The 18,566-nt window shown below is 37.2% G+C and overlaps 1 protein-coding gene across 1 annotated transcript in view; it reads left to right on the forward strand.

Annotated features, from left to right (window-relative positions):
• Positions 1-16,749, forward strand: part of SACS (sacsin molecular chaperone) — a 57,979-nt gene extending 41,230 nt beyond the window's left edge. The window contains exon 10 of the mRNA XM_036404158.2: positions 1,001-16,749. Within this exon, the coding sequence (XP_036260051.1) occupies positions 1,001-12,561 (11,561 nt within the window). The 3' untranslated portion in view covers positions 12,562-16,749. The remainder of the gene's footprint in view (positions 1-1,000) is intronic.
• Positions 16,750-18,566: the final 1,817 nt, after the last annotated feature.

Consider the following 18,566-nt stretch of genomic DNA (forward strand, 5'->3'; position numbering starts at 1 on the left):
ATTCTTATCTTCCATGGGCCCTTTCCACAAGTTTTCCTCACTTTTACAGGGCTGATGTGTTTACCTGTTTTTGTGTTCAATAGAGCTATCAGTCTGTAGCTCTGTAGGCATTAAGTGAAAGAAAAAAGATTTTTTTCTGAAGGATGTCTATAACTGCTCTCAATCTTTATTTGGACTGTTGCCTTCAAGAAGATAGTAATGTTAACTAGATGTGTGATCAAAGATCTGAAATTCAAAAAGATGTCTTGCTTTCACTTCTGTCATTATTTCACTTCTGTCATCATTTCTGATGCATTGGGAGGTAGTGATATTTTTTTATTCTGTGCTGTTTTACTTCCAGAAGTTCTGTAGTTTTTAAGTATAAACTTTCCCAATGATAATTAAGACATGAGTGTAAAGACATATTTCTTTTAGTGAGAACATCAGTAATAAGAATATATATATAGTATATCAGTAATAAGAATAAACATATAGACTTAGTTTCAGCACTTCCTACCTGAGTCTTATTTATTGTCAGTTTTCATTGTAAGAGCAGCTGCACCCCAACCACTTTGCTATATCTAATAAATAATCTTTCAAATCTATTTAACATTTCCAGCTACAGACAAATAAAGGATTAGATTTTTATTTACCACTAGGCAAATAAGTTGGGTAAAGAATTAACTAAAAAAAAATAATTTGTAGTTCAGTTCTAAATCTCTAGTTGCTATATTTGCCTGAGAACGTTTGTGTTAAACTAACAAATATAATAACATACTGATAATTTTCAAATTGTTTATATTTTCATACTAATATGGAATGTATTTTCTTTTAATTAACTCCTGAAAGTAAAGGAAGCTGGTATCTGCAGTCCTGGTTAACAAACTTTTTTTTTCTACAAAATACAGGGTACATATTAGACTTTTTTTCCTGTTTTCTTTTTTCTTTGTCCCCTGAAGCCATTTGCTAAGTAACTCTGCTCTGTGATTTTCACAGCTTTTCCCTTTTGCTGTAATTTCAGGGAGGCCATGCACTCAGCTGCAGCTCCTGAACCCAGAAAGGTTTGCCCGGCTCATTAAAGAAATTATGAACAGCGTGTGGCCTGGGAGAGATGTGGTTGTACAGTGGTATCCAGGCCTGGAAGAAAAAAAGCACCCATCAGTTTCCTGGCTGAAGATGGTCTGGAAGAATCTATACATACATTTTTCTCATGACTTGAGTGTGTTTGATGAAATGCCGCTTATCCCCAAGACACTGCTGGAGGAAAATCAAACATCGGTGGAACTGGTTAGATTAAGGAATCCATCACCCATCATTCTGGAAGATGAATCTGACACTCAGCTCCCAGAATATTTAGCTGATATTATTCAGAAAATTGGTGGAGTTGTACTTAAGAAACTGGATATTTCTATCCAACATCCACTTATAAAAAAGTATGTGCATCCACCATTGCCAAGTGCTGTTTTACAAATAATGGAAAAAATGTCCTTACAGAAATTATGCAATCAGGTTGCGTCATTCCCACCGACACATAAAGATGCTCTTAGGGCATTCTTAGCTAGTTTAACAGATGCAAATGAAAAAGAGAAGAGAATTATTCAGGAATTGCTAATATTTAAAAAAATTGAAAAATCGTCTGATGAAAGTGTCCCTGTTTTTACTGGCCTAAAAGGTAGTAAGGTTTTACACCACACTGCCAAAATTCCTCCTGGTCTAAGGTTTTCTGTTCCAATAATTGACAGCAGTGATGAAGCAACTATTCGCTTAGCTAATTTGCTGAAAACAGAACAGCTAAAGAGCACAGACTGCTTGAAGTTTGTTATAGAAGACATAAGAAGTGATTTTTATTCATATGATGAAACAGCACAGATCATGCAATGGGTTCTTGAAAATCTGACTTTTCTGAAAAATGAGAATACAGATGTGATAGATTGGCTGACACCACTAAAGTTTATTCGGATCTCACCGGAAAAGATAATGTCAGCAAACGAACTCTTTGATCCTGAAGTAGAACTTCTGCAGTATTTGTTTTATGCTGAGGAGGAAAGTTGCTTCCCCCCTGTTATTTTTACATCCTCAGATATTCTTCATTCACTAAGACAAATAGGCTTAAAAAATGAAGCAAATCTTGACGAAAATGATATCTTGAGAGTGGCAAAAAAAATTGAAAGTTTGCATGCTGACTCTAACACCAATCATGATTTGCTATTAAGAAAAGCTAGAACTCTCTTAACAATTTTGAACAAAAACCATATGCTGCTTCAATCATCTGAAACAAAAGCTGCAATGAAAAAGATAAAATGGATTCCTGCAAGTAAGGAGAGGCCTCCAAATTATCCAGGGTCCTTGGTTTGGAAAGGAGATCACTGTAATCTGTGTTCACCGCCAGAAATGTGTGATATATCACATGCAATTTTAGTTGGTTCCTCAGTTCCTCTTGTGGAAAATGTACTGTTGGATATAGAGAAAGCACTTGGCATCCCCACCAAGCCCAGCATAAAAGCAGTCTTGAAACATTTCAAGGTGGTAGTTGATTGGCATAGTTCTAAAACCTTCAGTGATGAAGACTATTATCAATTTCAGCATATCTTGCTTGAGATTTATGGATTTATGCATGATCATCTAGAAGAAGGGAAAGAAGCTTTTAAAGCCCTGAAATTTCCCTGGGTTTGGACAGGTAAAACATTTTGTTCCCTCACACAAGCAGTTATAAAATCAGTTCCTGATCTTGATCTCCAGCCTTATCTACATTATGTTCCAAAAACTATGGCAAAGTTTCACCAGTTGTTTAAATGTTGTGGTTCAATTGAGGAGTTAACGCCAGACCATGTTTCTATGGTCATTCAGAAAATATATCTGAAGAGTGAGCAGTCTCTCTCGGAACAAGAGAGTAAGCAAAGCCTGCACATTATGTTGAGCATCATAAGATGGCTGTACAGCAATCAGATCCCCGCGAGTCTGCATACACCCATGCCACTGTACAGTGGCAAACTTCCTTATAAACTTGCAATGAAGCCAATTCATGAGTGCTGTTACTGTGACATCAAAGTTGATGACTTAAACGATCTGCTTGAGGATTCTGTTGAACCCATAATTTTGGTGCACGAAGACATACCAATGAAAACCGCTGAGTGGTTAAATGTCCCATGCCTTAGCACAAGATTGATTAATCCAGAAAATATGGGGTTTGAGCAATCTGGGCAAAGAGAGCCTCTGACTGTGAGAATTAAAAACATATTGGAAGAATACCCTTCCATTTCAGATATCTTTAAGGAGCTTCTTCAAAATGCTGATGATGCTAATGCAACGGAATGTAATTTCCTGATTGACATGAGAAGAAATATGGATATAAGAGAGAACCTTCTGGATCCAGGAATGGCAGCATGTCATGGTCCAGCTTTGTGGTCATTCAATAATTCTGAGTTTTCCGACTCTGATTTCCTAAATATAACTCGATTAGGAGAGTCTCTAAAAAGGAGTGAAGTTGACAAAGTAGGAAAATTTGGACTGGGATTCAATTCTGTTTATCATATCACTGATGTTCCTATTATTTTGAGCCGGGAATTCATGATTATGTTTGATCCAAATGTCAACCACATAAGTAAGCATATCAGAGATAAATCTAACCCTGGCATCAAAATCAACTGGAGTAAGCAACAGAAGAGACTGCGAAAATTTCCAAATCAGTTTAAGCCATTTATAGGAGTTTTTGGTTGCCAGCTACCACTGACAGTAGAATCTCCCTATAGCTACAAAGGGACACTTTTCAGGCTGTCCTTTAGGACTCAGCAGGAAGCTAAAGTGAGTGAAGTCAGCAGTGCATCCTACAATACAGCAGACATTTACTCTCTTGTGGATGAATTTAGCATTTGCGGTCACAGACTGATAATATTTGCTCAGAGTGTAAATTCAATGGTTTTGAAATACTTGAAAATTGAAGCAGATGATCCCAGCGTGGCACAAGATGTTGTCACTATCAGAAAAAATCTGTGTTCTTCCAAAGCCTTGAGTGCACCAAATGTAAGTGTTTTAAAGGAAGCAGCTAAACTCATGAAGGTGTGCAGCAGCAGTACTAAAAAGCTTCCCACAGAAACACCAAAGTCATCATGTATCCTGCAGATAGTGGTAGAGGAATTTCACCATGTGTTCAGGCGGATTGCTGATTTACAGTCTCCACTTTTCAGAGGTACCGAAGAAGATCCAGCTGCTTTCTTTGAAATGGCTAAATCAGGACAGACGAAAAGATCAGGTGATGAATTGCCACAGAAAACAGTAGATTCAACAACATGGCTTATATGTTCTTGCATGGATGTTGGAGATGCTTTGAAATTTTCTTTGCATGAAAGTGGACGAAGACTAGGCCTAGTTCCCTGTGGTGGTGTAGGAGTGTTGCTGTCTGAAACCCAGGATCAAAAATGGATTGTGAAACCTAATTGTAACAACATAGGTGAAGTATTCTGCTATTTACCTCTGCGAATAAAAACAGGCTTACCTCTCCACATAAATGGCTGCTTTGCAGTTACTTCAAATCGGAAAGAAATCTGGAAAACAGACACAAAAGGAAGATGGAATACAGTATTCATGAGGCATGTTATTGTAAAAGCCTACATAGAAGCCCTTTGTGTCTTACGTGACATGGCAATCAATGGTGAGCTAGTTGACTACAGTTACTGTGCAGTGTGGCCAGATCCTGATTCAGTTCACGATGATTTTTCTGTTATTTGTCAAGGGTTTTATGAGGACATAGCTCATATGAAAAGCAAGGAAGGGATCAAAGTGTTTTCTGATGGTTCATCTTGGGTTTCCATGAAGAATGTAAGGTTTTTAGATGACTCCATACTGAAACGGCCAGACGTTGGGCCGTCAGCCTTCAAGATCTTTCTGAAGTACCTTAAAAAAACTGGCTCCAAAAATCTGTGTGCTGTAGATCTTCCATCCTGGGTAAGGACAGGATTTGAAGAAGCGGGATGCAAATACATATTATCGGAGAACACTTTCTCTGAGAAACAGTTCTTTTCTGAGGTATTTTTCCCTAACATTCAGGAGATTGATCCAGAGCTACGTGATCCTCTGATGCGCTATGTTCTCAATGAAAAACTTGAGGAGTTCTCAGGAATTCTTCGTGCTACTCCATGTATTCCCTGTTCATTGGATGGACATTCATTAGTTACACCATCACGACTGATCCATCCTGAAGGAAGAGTTGCAAAGTTGTATGATGCTGAGGACGGAAGATTTCCTTATGGTACCACTCAGGATTATCTTAACCCTGTTATTTTGGTTAAACTTGTGCAGTTGGGAATGGCTAAAGATGATATCTTATGGGAAGATCTGATAGAACGTGCAGAGTCAGTAGCTGAAATTAACAAGACTGATCATGCTTCAGCTTGTCTCAGGAGCAGCATTATATTGAGTCTTATTGATGAAAAATTAAAATCTAGAGATCCTAGAGCTAAAGAATTTGCTGCAAAATGTCAAAACATTCCTTTCCTTCCTTTCCTTAGCAAACCAGCGGGCTTCTCACTGCACTGGAAAGGCAGTGATTTTCAGCCTGAAGCGATGTTTTCAGCAAATGATCTTTTCACTGCTGATCATCAAGATATAGTTTGCCTCATACAACCAATTCTTAATGAAAATTCCCACTCTTTTAAAGGTTGTGGTACTTTGTCATTAGCTGTCAAAGAATTTTTGGGTTTACTTAAGAAACCAGCTGTTAATTTAGTCATAAATCAGTTAGAAGAAGTTGCAAAGTCGTTTGATGGAATTACATTGTATCAAGAAAACATCACTAATGCTTGTTACAAATACCTGCATGAAGCGATGTTAGAGAGTGAATCAACAAAAGCCATGATAATTGAACAGCTAACAAACTGTAGTTTTATTTTGGTTGAGAATGTGTATGCTGATCCATCAAAAGTGTCTTTTCATTTGAATTTTGAGGCAGCACCCTATCTCTATCAATTGCCTAACAAATACAAAAATAGTTTCCGTGAGCTGTTTGAAAGTGTGGGTGTAAGACAGGCTTTCACAGTTGAAGACTTTGCTGTAGTTCTGGAATCAATAAATCAGGAGAGAGGGACCAAACAACTAACAGAAGACAGCTTTCAGCTCTGCAGGAGAATAATTAGTGAAGGAATATGGGGCCTCATTAGAGAGAAGAAGCAGGAATTTTGTGAGAAAAAGTATGGTGAGATATTGTTGCCAGATACTCGTCTTGCACTTCTGCCTGCAAAATCTTTGTGTTACAATGACTGTCCGTGGATAAAAGTTAAAGACACAACTGTTAAATATTGTCATGGCGATATTCCAAGAGAAGTTGCAGTGAAGCTTGGAGCAATACCAAAACGCCATAAAGCTTTAGAAAGATATGCATCTAATATCTGTTTTACTACCCTTGGAACAGAGTTTGGCCAGAAAGAAAAATTGACTAGTAGAATTAAAAGCATTCTGAATGCTTACCCTTCAGAAAAAGAAATGCTGAAAGAACTCCTTCAGAATGCAGATGATGCAAAAGCTACAGAGATCTGTTTTGTGTTTGATCCTAGACAGCATCCAGCCGATAGAATATTTGATGAGAAATGGGCACCACTTCAAGGACCAGCACTCTGTGTTTACAACAATCAGCCTTTTACAGAAGATGATATTCGGGGAATCCAGAACCTTGGAAAAGGTACAAAAGTAGGGAATCCCTGTAAAACTGGGCAATACGGTATAGGTTTCAATTCTGTTTATCACATTACGGATTGCCCTTCTTTCCTGTCTGGCAACGATATACTTTGCATCTTTGACCCTCATGCGAGATATGCACCAGGTTCAACATCAACAAGTCCTGGCCGCATGTTTAGAGATTTAGATGCAGATTTCAGAACACAGTTCTCAGATGTACTGGATCTCTACTTAGGAAATCACTTTAAACTGGACAGTTGTACGATGTTTAGGTTTCCTCTTCGAAATGGAGAAATGGCAAAAGTATCAGAAATTTCGTCAGTTCCGTGCTCAGATAGAATGGTCCAAAATCTTTTGGATAAGCTGCGTACAGATGGAGCAGAACTCCTAATGTTTTTGAACCATATGGAAAAAATTTCTATTTGTGAGATAGAAAAAACAACAGGAGCACTGAATGTCCTGTATTCTGTACAAGGCAAAATCACTGATGGAGACAGACTGAAACGAAAGCAATTCCATGCATCTGTGATCGACAGTGTAACTAAAAAGAACCAGCTAAGTGAAATACCTGTACAGCAGATTACTTACACAATGGATACTGAAGACTCTGAAGGAAATCTCACCACTTGGTTAATTTGTAACAGGTCAGGCTTTTCTGCCATGGAAAAGGTATCCAAAAGTGTGGTCTCAGCCCACAAGAATGAGGACATTACTCTTTTCCCTCGTGGTGGAGTAGCAGCTTGCATTACTCACAATTACAAAAAACCCCACAGAGCATTCTGTTTCTTACCCTTATCATTAGAAACTGGATTACCTTTCCATGTGAATGGACACTTTGCTCTGGACTCTGCAAGAAGAAATCTGTGGCGTGATGATAATGGTGTTGGAGTAAGAAGTGACTGGAATAGTAGTCTAATGACAGCGCTGATAGCACCAGCCTATGTTGAGCTGCTGATTCAGCTGAAGAAGAGGTATTTTCCAGGCACTGACCCTACAGTATCAGTGCTGCAAAACACACCTATTCATGCTGTGAAAGACACTTTAAAAAAGTTTTTATCCTTTTTCCCAGTTAATAGACTTGATATTCAGCCAGACTGGTATTGCTTAGTGAAAGCAGTTTACAGTTGCATTTATGAAGATTTGAAGCGTCTTTTACCTGTTATGAGAGCTCCAAATGTTGATGGTTCTGATTTACATTCTGCTGTTATCATCACATGGGTTAACATGTCTGCTGTGAACAAAGGCAGACCATTCTTTGACAATTTACTACAAGATGAATTGCAGCACCTCAAAAATACAGAATACAACATCACAACACGGAAGACAGTGGCTGAAAATGTTTACAGACTAAAGCATTTACTCTTAGAAATTGGATTTAATTTGGTATACAACTGTGATGAGACTGCAAATCTCTACCACTGCTTGGTAGATGCAGATATTCCTGTCACCTATGTGACACCTGCTGATGTGCGATTGTTTTTGATGACATTTTCTTTTCCAGACTCTAATTGCCACATTGGAAAGTTACCCTGTCGTCTTCAGCAGACAAATTTGAAACTGTTCCATAGCCTCAAACTCCTGGTTGACTACTGTTTCAAAGATGCAGAAGAAAATGAAATCCAAATTGAGGGTTTGCCACTCCTCATTACTCTGGACAATGTTTTGCAAGTTTTTGATTCAAAGCGACCGAAGTTCTTGACAACATACCATGAATTGATTCCATCACGGAAGGATCTCTTTATGAACACATTGTATTTGAGATACAACAATATTCTGCTCAGCAGTGAAGTAGCAAAAGTCTTTGATATCAGAAGTTTTGCTGAATTGTTATCATCTGTGCTGCCGAGAGAGTATAGAACTAAAAATTGTATGAAATGGAAGGAAAACTTTGCAAGTGAATCTTGGCTTAAAAGTGCTTGGCATTTTATCAGCGAGTCTCTAAATATTAAGGAAGAGCAAGAAGATACACAAGCAAAATTTGATGGTGTTATTGAAACTTTGAAGGACTGGACTTTGCTCCCAGGTGTAAAGTTTACTGTCTCAGCCAATCATCTGGTTGTGCCAGAGTGTGATGTCTTGCTGCCACTCAGCATCATGCACATAGCTGTCTTTCCAAATGCCCAGAGTGATAAAGTCTTCCATGCTTTAATGAAAACGGGTTGCATTCAGCTGGCATTGAACAAAATCTGCTCCAAAGACAGTGCTTTAGTGCCTTTGTTGTCGGGACGTACAGCAAACATAGATAATCCCTCCAGCATTCTGAAAGCCATACAATATATGGTACAGACATCAACTTTCAAGACTGAAAAGTTAGCAGAAAGTGACTTTGAGGCTCTCCTAATGTACTTCAATTGCAACTTATGTCATTTGACATCTCAGGATGACATTAAAATTTTAAAGTCTCTTCCGTGTTACAAATCAATCAGTGGCCGATACATCAGCATTGCAAAATATGGGACGTGCTATGTCCTCACAAAAAGCATCCCATCAGTAGAAGTAGACAGATGGACACAGTCAACTTCATCGGCTTTTCTTGAGGAGAAGGTTCATTTGAAAGATTTGTATACTATGCTTGGCTGTGTCTCTGTGGATGATCTTGAAGTGTACTTGAAACATCTTTTGCCAAAAATTGAAAGTCTGTCTTACGATGCAAAATTAGAACATTTGATCTACTTAAAGAATAGGCTAACTAGCATTGAGGAAACTTCAGAAATGAAAGAACAGCTGTTTGAAAAGCTTGAAAGCATTTTGATCATTCATGATGCAAGCAATAGGTTAAAACCTGCCAAGTTCTTTTATGACAGGACTGTAAAAGTCTTTGAAGTTATGCTGCCTGAAAAATTCTTTATACCTCAAGATTTTTTTAAGAAGCTAGAGCAACTTACAAAACCAAAAAATCAAGCGGTGTTCCTTCCATCGTGGGTAACTTTTCTGCGACATATCGGTTTGAAATTCAACATTTCACAGCAGCAGTTACTGCAGTTTGCTAAGGAAATCAGCATGCGAGCAAATACGGAAAACTGGTCTAAAGAAACACTACAGAATACTGTTGACGTTCTCCTCCATCATATATTTCAAGAAAGAGCTGACCTTTTTTCAGGAAATTTTCTGAAAGAATTGTCTTTAATTCCTTTTCTGTGCCCTGAGCGAGCTCCAGCAGAATTTGTGAGATTTCATCCTCAGTATCAAGAAGTTAACGGAACTCTTCCACTTATACGATTCAATGGGGCACAGGTGAACCCTAAATTCAAGCAGACCGACGTGTTGCAGTTGCTGTGGACATCGTGTCCTATTCTTCCTGAGAAAGCAACACCTTTAAGCATCAAAGAACAAGAGGGGAGTAGTCTTGGTGCACAAGAACAGCTTGAGCAAGTTTTAGCCATGCTGAATGTTAATTTGGACCCTCCTCTGGACAAAGTTATCAATAACTGCAGGAACATATGCAATATAACAACTTTGGATGAGGACATGGTGAAAACTAGGGCCAAGGTCCTAAGAAGCATTTATGAGTTTCTTAGTACAGAGAAGAGGGAATTCCGCTTTCAGCTTCGAGGAGTTTCTTTTGTAATGGTGGAAGAAGGTTGGAAGCTCCTTAAGCCTGAGGAGGTGGTAATAAACCTTGAGTATGAATCTGATTTTAAACCTTATCTTTACAAGCTTCCTTTAGAACTTGGTACTTTCCATCAGTTATTTAAACATTTGGGCACTGAAGACATAATTTCAACAAAGCAGTATGTTGAAGTTCTAGGTCGCATATATAAGAGCTCGGAAGGAAAGCAATTGGATCCCAATGAAATGCGTACAGTTAAAAGAGTAGTTTCAGGCCTGTTCAAAAGTCTTCAGAATGATTCTGTAAAGGTTAGGAATGACCTTGAGAATATGAGAGATTTTGCCCTTTACCTTCCCAGTCAAGATGGTAGGTTGGTAAAGTCTAGTATCTTAGTTTTTGATGATGCACCCCACTACAAAAGCAGAATCCAAGGTAACATTGGTGTGCAGATGCTTGTTGATCTCAGCCAGTGTTACTTAGGCAAAGACCATGGCTTTCACACTAAATTGATAATGTTATTCCCTCAGAAGCTGAGGCCTCGCTTACTTAGCAGTATACTTGAAGAACAGTTAGATGAGGAGTCGCCCAAAATTTGTCAGTTTGGAGCGTTATGTTCTTTGCAGGGAAGGTTACAGTTACTGTTGTCTTCAGAGCAGTTCATCACAGGACTCATTAGGATTATGAAGCATGAAAATGACAATGCTTTCCTGGCTAACGAGGAAAAAGCAATAAGACTTTGCAAAGCTTTGCGAGAAGGTTTGAAAGTTTCCTGTTTTGAGAAGTTGCAAACAACATTAAGAGTTAAAGGGTTTGCTCCTATTCCCCACAGCAAAAGTGAAACATTTGCTTTCTTGAAGAGATATGGAAATGCAGTAATATTGCTTTACATACAGCATTCTGACAGCAAGGACATAAATTTCCTCTTAGCATTAGCCATGACCTTAAAATCTGCAACTGACAACCTGATTTCTGATACCTCATATTTAATTGCCATGCTGGGTTGTAATGATATTTATCGGATCAGTGAGAAGCTTGACAGCTTAGGCGTGAAGTATGACTCTTCTGAGCCATCAAAACTTGAACTACCAACACCTGGCACTCCTATACCAGCTGAAATTCACTATACACTTCTAATGGATCCAATGAATGTATTTTATCCTGGTGAATATGTTGGTTACCTTGTTGATTCTGAAGGTGGTGATATATATGGATCATATCAGCCTACTTACACCTATGCAATCATTGTGCAAGAAGTAGAAAGAGAAGATGATGAAAGCCCCAGTTTTCTAGGGAAGATTTACCAGATTGATATTGGATATAGTGAATATAAAATAGTGAGCTCCCTTGACTTGTACAAATTTTCCAGACCAGAGGAAAGCTCTCAAGGGAGGGATAGCACACCTTCTACCCCAACCAGTCCTACAGAATTTCCAGCACATGGACCGAGGGCAATTCCACCTATCTTCACTGGTAGAGAGAGCCACAAAACAATGTCCTCAAAACACCACTCTCCAAAAAAGATAAAGTCAAACTCGTTGCCAGAAATTTTAAAAGAAGTGACATCTGTGATTGAACAGGCTTGGAAGCTTCCAGAATCGGAAAGAAAAAAGATTATTAGGAGGCTGTATCTTAAATGGCACCCAGATAAAAATGCAGAGAATCTTGATATAGCAAATGAGGTTTTCAAACATTTGCAGAATGAGATTAACAGGATGGAAAAACAGGCCTTTATGGATCAAAATATGGACAGAGCCTCAAGGAGACCATTTTCATCTTCTGCTTCTCGATTTCAGTCAGATAAATTTTCATTTCAGAGATTTTACACTTCATGGAATCAGGAAGCAACAAGCCACAAATCTGAAAGACAGCAGTATAAAGAAAAGTGTCCCTCCTCCACAGGGCCCTCTTACTCCCAGCGCTTTTTCGTCCCCCCTACGTTCAGGTCCGTTGGCAATCCTGTGGAGGCACGTCGATGGCTTAGGCAGGCCCGAGCCAACTTCTCAGCTGCACGGAACGACCTTCATAAAAATGCCAATGAATGGGTGTGCTTTAAGTGCTACCTTTCTACTAAACTAGCCTTGATTGCAGCTGACTACGCTGTGAAGGGCAAGTCAGACAAAGACATAAAACCAGCAGCCCTTGCACAAAAAATAGAGGAGTACAGTCAGCAACTTGAAGGACTTTCAAATGACGTTCAGACATTGGAGGCTTATGGAGTAGATAGCTTAAAAACTAGGTATCCTGACTTACTTCCTTTTCCACAGATTCCCAATGATAGGTTTACTTCAGAAGTTGCTATGAGAGTGATGGAATGTACTGCTTGCATCATAATAAAACTTGAAAACTTCATACAACAAAAAGTATAAATTATTTGAAGAGGTAAGGGAACTGTTTTATCAAGAACTAGGTGTTTCAAGTGGTGGCATACAAATGCAATCGTGCAGATTATAGAACATCCAAGAGGTTGCATGGTGCCAAGCAGTTTAGAAGTGTCATGCACAAAAGTGGATTGTACCGAGGTACCTAGAACTAAAATTTCCTTAAATGGGATTTTTTTTCTTAACTGAGCCTGCTGTTAAGCAAACTGTAAAACCTGAATATTTTTTAGAATTTGCAAGGAAATCGAGCTGCAAAAATTAGATGTATGCACAACATTGTGATTAATTGGCATATTATTGAACTGCACTTTATATAACCAAAGCTTAGCTTTCTGTTAGATAAAGCCTGTAATTGTAACTCCTTATTAGATTTATTTCATTTAATGTAATGTTTCTGAAAGGTTAATGTCAGTTTTCAATGTACTAATCTTAAGACTGGACATACAATGAAATGGGAAATGGGATGGAAGTTAAAATAACTTTGGAGAAACTGCTCCAAAGTATTATCTGTATTCTTTTGTGTTCTGTGGACATTCATGTCACCCATAGTAATACTCTTATCAGCTGGATCTGATTATAAATTTGCTGCAGCATCACACTGTAAACATTCAAAGGATAGTTTAGTACATGTAAATTGGTACAGTTATTTTAAATGCTGAATAATGATACTTGATTTAACATGCCACATCATGTCATGCATTGATTGCATTTACTTTATTATAAAATAATTAAGTATTTAATTTACTTTTTCTTTTAGAGTCTGTCATCTTTTGTCTAATGAAAAAGCATGTGGATGATATAAAATCTGTGAACAGAATTATTATATGGTGTTTTAAGACTTTTTTTTGGAACACCAAAACTCAAGTTTTCAGACGCCTAAATGCTTGAGTTCCTTTTTTTCCCTTGCGTGTGTGCCTTTGTGTGTGTACATATATATATATTTTTCCACAAACATTGGTAATAGTACAGTTCAGTAACTTATTTTTGGTGTACACAGAGCACTGTTTTTTGTTACATGTTTAAAGGTGCTGCAATGTAATGCTGGTTTTATTTTGTTATTCACTACAGCCCTTGAGAAATCTGATTATTAGTTCACACTTTTTCTTTTATAGTTTGTAATACTTTTGGTAATGTCATGCTCAACATGTATGTTCAACATTAGCTTTTTGTAAAAAAATTTTTAAAAATAAAAAATGGAAGGATAATGTTAAATGAAAGGATTTTTTTTTTTTGCTGGATCAGCCACATTAAACATAAATTCAAACATTTTCCAGTGGCATGCTGTTACATTGTCTACTTGACAGCACAGTGAAACTGCAATTTAACTTACAGAATACAAAGGAAAATAAACAACAGCAAGCTTGCTGATACAGCTGATATAGCTGTGATAGTGTTGTAATACAAAAACAAAAAATCACAATGAGGTCTGCCTCAGTTTTGAGTAAATTATAAAGGCCTTGATCTCAAAGAAATGTGACAGTTGGAAAATGATACTGCTTCTGATTGTGGAGACCTATTATTATTATTTTTGCTATTAAATTAAGTGCCATAAATTTAATAAAGAAAAATGCAAACAAATATTTCAGTCCGATGTGTTTTGGTTTTATAATGTAAGCTAACTTTACCTATTATTTGAAGCTTTTATATAGGTAAATACACAATCTTTTTTTGATTAATTCTAAATAATTGTACAAATATTAAAATACTATTGAAAAGTTAACTTGCCTTTTTTTTTTTTGCAATGACATATGTTTGCAGTTTTCTCAAACAAATTATACATTTTGCTGGTTTTTTTGCAATAAATAGCATGTAAGTAAAACACAAAACTTGGTCTGCCATGAAATAAATCAGTTTAGGTAATTTCCTATATTTTTAAAATAGATTCCTTTGTGGTTCTTGCTTTGTGCATTAAGTCAGATGAATAGTCTTCAGGCCATGCAAAATACTTGAAACAGTTTTCATGCTTCTCATTTTAAATGAAGCTAAAACATATGGTCTCATGGAAGCATGCAAAAGTGTGACAGGAGCACCCATGAACACTTTCCTGTTTTAATGTGAGCTCTTGAGGAAGAAAATCTTCTAAGTGTATAACTGTGTTTTATAAGCAGCTTATGTTGCCTTACCAGTATTATTATTATGAACTGTTAAAATGGCTGTGCAGAATCACTAAACTATTCTAACTTTAATTTTGTTTAGTTTGTATATTCTGTTGAGCACTGACACTGAGAAAGAAAATAGTCCCAGTTCTTAAGAAGCTAATGGTCTGAAACAATTATAAAGTCTGAGCCAAGTTGAGAAAGAAAACTGGAATGGCACAGAGAATGAATGAATTAATTCTGTTATTCCTGAATTGAAACTAACAATAAAATTTACAGATGACTGCAGAGGGACAGGCAAGAGAGGTGTCTCAGTTGGAAGTCTCTTAGTTTCTTATTTGTTTAACTCACTGTAACAGCTAACATAAATAAAGAGGCTTTGCGAGACCAGGAATCCATGGTCTGACAGAACATGATTTTGTAAGTGCCATTTAATTCCTGATTAAAAATAAAAACAAATAAATAAAAGGCTTAATTGATTCTTCCTTTTGGCTCAGCTGGGAGACTTGACAATGTGTCTAAGACAGGTATGGAGGCTAAGAACAGTTAGGATGTGATGATTCTGTACTAAGGATCTGTAGAAGTAAATGTTAGCATGTAGGTTCCACAAAAATACATTTAGCAAGTAATTCTGCACATTAAATGACTTCTCACTGGAGAAAATATCTTTTCATTCAGGTCTATCTCTTGCCTTCCACAGGTACCACCAGTTTATCTAGGAAAAGCAGCTTCAGTTCTTGTCTCCCAAAATTACAGTTGAGTAGTTTAATAAAAAGTCAGTGGTCTAGGAAGCTGATTCAACTATACACAGAGCAGCTTAAATCTAAGGAACTGCAGTTGGAATAAGCCTTGATAGTCTTGTTACTATCTTGTGCTTTAAAAGCTTTTCTCTCAAACAATGAAATGTTACACAGCTATTCTAAAAAGCACAGGACACTTGCCTCAACAATTAGTGACAAGAAAAAATATCTTTTGTTTGTTAGTGGTTTTGTTCTGTTTTGTTTTTGTTGTTGTTTTTTGTTAAGGACATAGATTTTTGTGTAGCTGACTACCAGAAGAATAAATGGTTTATTGTGTAAAAAATGCAGTTTTACAATATTTGTACTCAAATCATTATCAGTAAAGTTACTGTAATGATTTGTGAAATAGGGTTTAAAATTTACTACAAGGACTGCATTCACTTGGAACTGGTATACTTGGGTTGCTTTAAAAAAGGCTATAATTAAATCTATTGTAATTGCTCCAATTAAAGTAGAGGAATGTTGTACCACCTTTGAGATTTCCTGTTGCTGGCTCTAAACCCTTTGAGAAAGGCTGGATTGGTCCTGGGGAACAAAGGAAGAACTGATAGTTTAAAAATAACTAAACCTGGCAGCCAAATTAAATGCTTTCATTTGAAGAAGACACACATTTTTTTTGACACATGAAGGATTTTGTCAATGAATTTTGATCAAAACTGTTTATTTTTTCTTTGGTTTGTTTTCTGGACGATTAATTCAGTAGCACTGCAGTAATTTCTTTGTTTACTTTCACCCACTACTGATTAAGACAAATGAATTCTAGATGTCCAATGAAACCTAATTGTAAAGCATTTTCTAAATTCTGCTAAGTACATTTTTAGCTGGGACCAAGAATTGTGTTCACATTTTTAAATAAAGTACATTTCACATTCTTAGTCTTGTATAAACAATTTTGTTTTAAAAATGAAAACATTCATTTAAGCTGTGTTTCATTTGAATACAAAAGCAGAAGCAGATTGTTGAAAATGTATAAAGTTTATTCAAGAACTTGGTTTCCAATTCTTGCAATTTCCTTTTGCATAAAGCTATATAGACAACTGCAAATACTAAAGGACTGTGAAATGGAAAAAAAAAAAAAGCTTGTGTTTGCGCAATCACCAGTGAAGTTTTTCTATCATTTTTCCACTGTGTAACAATTGCAACCAGTTGCAAGAACAGCTGTAAATAACTCTTTTTGAGGGAGTAAATATGCAAACAAATTCAGTTCACTATGCTGGTAGTGATTTTTTTTCTATTTGAATAATGCTTTTGGAAATAAACTAGAGAACTGCATACTCTCACTTCCCTGTGCCATAATTTTCTGTTACTCTAACTAATTACTGTAGCTTGATCCAAGTAGAAACAGTAATTTTGAAGTATTAAAGAGGGGGAAATAGACATCCACATAGAGATATCAAAAATTATAATTTAGTGATGTATGATCTATGTTGATATTAACAGCAATTCAGATGGTAGCATCAGCTGACAATACTCTGGTAATGTTAGCATAAATTTTGTTTCTCTACTAACCACACCTAAAAGAAAAAGTGACAAGATGTTGCCAGCCATGCTTTATGTGCACAACTTCTATACTGGAACAATACTTCTGATGTCAGTGTTGTAGCATAATGAAAAGAATCAAATTTAATCAATGAAAATGATCAAGTTAGTGATTTGTGTGATGGCAGTGCTAAGGGTACAGCAGACCTCTTTAGGTTTTGGTACTACTTAGACTCCACCCGTGAAATGAAACAAGTCCAGAAGATTTATCTCCACAAGAAAGGTGGTAGTTATTGCAGTGTCTAAATGAAGCGCCATCCTGCTTAATAGTGTTACCAGCCAGGGGACTGCACCCTGATTTTCCTAGCTATTTAGGGGTCAGGTTATTCTTGCCTGGAAAGCCTCACTTCAGTCCCTTGCTGTGAATTAACTGGCAAATCACAACTGAAAATGTGCCTACAAAACAAAAGCTTAAAATGTATAACTTGAAGTGCTGTGCTTCTACTGCCAGCAGAACAAGGAGATTTTAACTATTTTGCAGTATCTAGCTAACATTTAGGGGTTAGATTAGTGAATTATTTGTTTGATACTCCATGGAAATGGGCATATATTCCTTGATGTCAGAACAATGGCTGAAATTTCTAAGGACTCAAGTCCCAGTTTTGCTGTTAATACTACACCTGTAAGAGACTGGTGACATTACAGTTCTCCAACTTACTCGTAGCAGCAGTTTTTAGGTATCTGGCACATGCAAGGGCATCTGCTGACCTTTATTTTAGTACTCAAACTTTCTATCCAATGAAGTCTGCTTGTGTTTTGGTTTGTAAAAGCTTGTGCATGGAGCTGGAACTATCTAAATTGACTTAAAAGGAATACTGAAGACAGGTTTCTGTTAAAGTGTACCTCAGCTGAGGGCTTAGCCTTAGAGACAGATATAGTCAAGAGATACAGTTGTGGAGATAAACATTTCTCTCCTTACAGCAAACAGCCTTGGACTCACTCCTGAAGACAGGAGTAAATGAATGAGTCTAAGCCCAAGAAAAGTCAATTTCAGATGGGGAAGATGTGTGGCTTCCTACTTCTCCTTTAGGCAGTGTAAAAGAGCAGTTGGAGCACTCTGCAGATAACATGTGAACCCTTGCTTCACTTGCCTAAGCTCACCTTAAGTGTTTCCTACTTGCTCTACTGGAGTTCTTAGGAGTTTGCGTTAATTGCTGAGGGCTCCACCCTGCTGCTGAAGAGCAGTTTCAGTTCTGTACATCAGACTCTTGGAGAAATTGCAAAGGCAACCCTTGAAGCGGGGACTGCCCTGGGCTTTTCCACAATAATAGTGGAAAATATTAACGTGGGACTGACTCTCTTTCTCAGCTCAGGCTTTTGTGTGTACCTGGGGATCTCATCCAAGTGCTGGTTTTCTTCCCTTGTTCACCAGAGCTGAAGTAGCAAGTTTGTTAGTAGTTATTTTGTCCTGATTCTTTTGTTTTAAGGATGGTGATTATTTTTTTTTCCAAAAGGTGGACATTTGTGATTTACTAACACTATGGGTTAAAATCCTTCAGTAAATAGACACCAAGGCACTATGTGATAGCTCCTTCCTGGATAATAAGATCATAAAGTA

This window comes from Molothrus ater, chromosome 2, assembly GCF_012460135.2.
Source record: "Molothrus ater isolate BHLD 08-10-18 breed brown headed cowbird chromosome 2, BPBGC_Mater_1.1, whole genome shotgun sequence".
Classification (NCBI taxonomy): domain Eukaryota; kingdom Metazoa; phylum Chordata; class Aves; order Passeriformes; family Icteridae; genus Molothrus; species Molothrus ater.